The sequence below is a fragment of the Trypanosoma rangeli genome (assembly GCF_003719475.1).
Source record: "Trypanosoma rangeli strain AM80 chromosome Unknown Tra_15.4_contig_00830, whole genome shotgun sequence".
Classification (NCBI taxonomy): Eukaryota; Euglenozoa; class Kinetoplastea; order Trypanosomatida; family Trypanosomatidae; genus Trypanosoma; species Trypanosoma rangeli.
The window spans coordinates 1-3,278 of NW_021706591.1; the positions used below are offsets into that span (position 1 = coordinate 1).

The 3,278-nt window shown below is 51.4% G+C and overlaps 1 protein-coding gene across 1 annotated transcript; it reads right to left on the minus strand.

The window, feature by feature from the left end:
• Positions 1 to 620: 620 nt before the first annotated feature.
• TraAM80_10198 (group II trans-sialidase superfamily) lies at positions 621 to 2,702 on the minus strand (the record flags this gene model as incomplete). The annotated part of the gene is made up of 1 exon (XM_029386836.1): positions 621 to 2,702. The coding sequence occupies one exon, from the start codon at positions 2,700 to 2,702 to the stop codon at positions 621 to 623; it is 2,082 nt and encodes a 693-aa protein (XP_029233292.1).
• Positions 2,703 to 3,278: the final 576 nt, after the last annotated feature.

Genomic DNA, 3,278 nt, shown 5'->3' on the forward strand with positions numbered 1-3,278 from the left:
CCCTTCCTCCTTCCTTCTCCCATCGGCGGACACACAATGCCGAGAGCGTCCGCAGACACCCAAGAAAAGCGGTTAGTTATTTTTCCTCGTGTATTTTCGAAAGAATTCAGTGGCCTGCGCGTCAGCCAGCACAGTGGCACACGTCCGCCCCCGCCACAAACGAAGACGTAAGAGAGAGCCCCGGTCCCTCCTGCGGCGACAGCAGTGCGGGGGCGCAGTGAAGCATCCCTCGCCGCCGGACAAACACGCAGACTCAACGCCCTCGTCAAGAACAAACCGACAAAACAACAATAAAAACACATCCGTAAAGTAGTAAACCAACAAAACACTGAACGAATAAATAAAAACGGCGAATGGCCCCCGCCATTGCCAGAAACGAACAAAATAACAAACAAAAAAGGGAGGAAGAAAATAAATGAAGACCCCGCCGTACTGGCGCCGAGGAGAGAGCGCAATTTGTGGGTGGAACAATAAAAAAAAATGAAGGTCCTGCGTTACAAAAAAAAAACGTAAGATAAAACAAAATTGGTGTCCACCTGAGACTTTATTTACTTTAAGAGCGCGTGGACAGACGGAGCTGCTCTCAGTAGAAACATCAACTCCCCTCCGCCGGGCTACACTCAGCACAGGGCCGCAAAGCCCCATAGCCCCACAAACAGCAAAAGTAGCAGCCGAGACACATCCGCACGCGTGGAGCTGTCACCTGCACTTTTCCGAGATACATCAGACTGGCCAACTGCTTTGAGCTCATCTTCACTTAGTGGGCGGTTGTACAAAAAGACGTTCTTTACTGTCACACTGCTGTTTTCGCCGCCACCAAAGTAAAAGTGAGTGATATCATGCCTCCGTGACTTAAGCATTGGTAGTTTGTTAGTATTCCCCACAAGCACGCCGTCCACGTACACGGAGCCCTTGTTGCCCTGCAGCATGAGCGCCACTTTGTACTCCTTCCCCGGCTTCCAAGTGTTGTTGTGTGTTATTCTCGTGATGCCGTCGAAGACTGTACCCCACTCGTTCGCCGGCGTGTACGACAGCCCCACAAGCGTCGTGTTTTCCTTGTCCTCCAGGCCCGCACCCAGCAGAGGAATGCTCTCCTTCGTAACCTTATGAATCGTCACCGTCGCCACAAGCGCAAACTCGTAATTCACAACGCCGTGCACGTAGTGATGCATCCGCATGTTCACGGGCCACATGGCGTATGATTCCGACCCCGTGAACTTAAAGCCATTTTCGACCTTCGTTGCATTCCTCACAGTTGCACCCACGCAACGGTACGCGTCGTTCCACGTTCCTTCACCCGATGCATCCGACAAAAATCCAACCAGACCGGCCGTGGGCACCGACAACTCGGAGAGGTAGGAGTCCAGTTTTGCCCAAGTCTCCAAGACGGACGTGATCGTCTTCAGCTGTTCCGTTAGGCGAGCAAGAAACAGGCTGCTTGCCCTGAAAGCGCCCCTCTCTTGTAAAAAGTACAACGTATTTTTCGAATAGAGCAGGGTGTTGCCAGACGTCGGCATCGTGTCAGTGTCCATGGAAATGAGCCCGACGTGAAACGTGTGGTTGTTGTCAGTGACCCAAAGGTGGGACGCGATGGCTTGCAACGGGTCATCACGGCAAATCTCTTTCTGAATGTACAGCATGACCTTCTTTCCAGCAATGGTCGCAGTGGTGATGGACCCCACTCTATCAGCTGTTTGCAAAGAGTCTGGCAAAACCCTGGGATGCACGCGTGTGAGTGTCCCGACAGCCTCCGTCCACGTTGCCCCCATGTCCCTCGACTCAAACACCCTTAAGAGAAAATTGCATTGGGCAACCATGACAAGCTGCCCCTGCTCCCACTCAACGATGAGGGGTTCAGTGCACTGTACGGGGAGCATCCCATGTGGAAGCACCCAATTTTTGCCGTCATCCTTCGAATAAATGATCATGGACACAGCTTTATTGTTTTCGGTGTTCCTCGCCGTCACAGGAAACACAAGCGTGCCATCCTCCATCACAACGCCTGAGCCACCACCACCAACAAACTCGTCCAAGCCACGTTGTTTAGCAGATGGTTCGATCTGTGGCACAAGCGAGGTGGATTTGCCCCATTGAATGACTTTATCTTGCGTGGCCTCACCCACAAGCAAATCAAGACCTTGGGAGGATGCAATCCACTTCTTCGATGAAAGATCATACTTCTGATGATAGCCCCCCACAAGTAGAAAAACCTTGTTGCCCTTCGCAATTGTTGTGGGTCGGACCGCATATCTCACACGGTCGTTATGCTCCTCCTGCGTGGTCGTGTTAAAGATGTTGTACGCCTTCCATTTCTTTGCACGGACCTTAGCGACAAAAGACGACCAGTTCTCCGCAGAGTCAACGTGCCCCGCCACAACATCAGAGTAAGTGACCGAAGTCTGAATATCACGGGAGTGTTGAAAGAAGATGTTACCCTTGGCAAATGCAACCAACACTCCGCCAGCACTGGCGAGGGAAGGGTGGGCAAAAGAATCCCTCGTTTGGCTTTGGCCTTGTGTTTCCACAATCGTTCGATGCGACACCAAAAGATCGGCAGGGTCTGGTATTTGCATTTGCTTTGGTTTATTCCTCTCAGCGTGCACTGCCGCACTGCCAAAGCATATCAACAGCACGCAGAGGAGCTGCACCGAAAAAGAAAACAGATGGCGGCACATATTGAGCATGTGCCACTGCTCACTCATTCTCTCTCTCTGCCTGTGGTGGATACGCTCAGGCCGTGACGATTGCGTGTGTGTGTATTGCTGGTTATGTCTGCAGAGACCTCAAAGCGCACAGCGGCAGGTGGTGTTTGGTCTCTTTCCTTCCAAGTGTGTAGACATAGTAAATTGAGAAAGGAAAAATGGCAGTGAGGCAAAAGAGCAAACAGAATGAAACAATGGGCACAATCTGCAGTCACAGTGAGCCAATGCATCGTCATTGTCCCCGCAGTCACTACGCTTGTAGCACCTTCCAGTAAGATAGCAAACAAACAAACAACAAGTAAGAGTTAAATCAACGGAGTGAGCACACTTCCAATGGGGAGACTGCGGACTGCAGCCTCCATAAACACGGCAAATGACAAGGAGGCTGCGAGGGCAGTCAAGAAGAGTAGAAGTACACAGTGCTCACTGCCCACCAAGGAAAAGAACAACTGAAGTGCGGTTTGCACTGCCTTGCCACAGCAATGCGGCATCCCGTTTAGGGCTATCGACACAACCCAATGCCTCGTCTGCACTGAGAGCTGCCTCTTCTGCCAGACAATAATATAAAGAATAGAT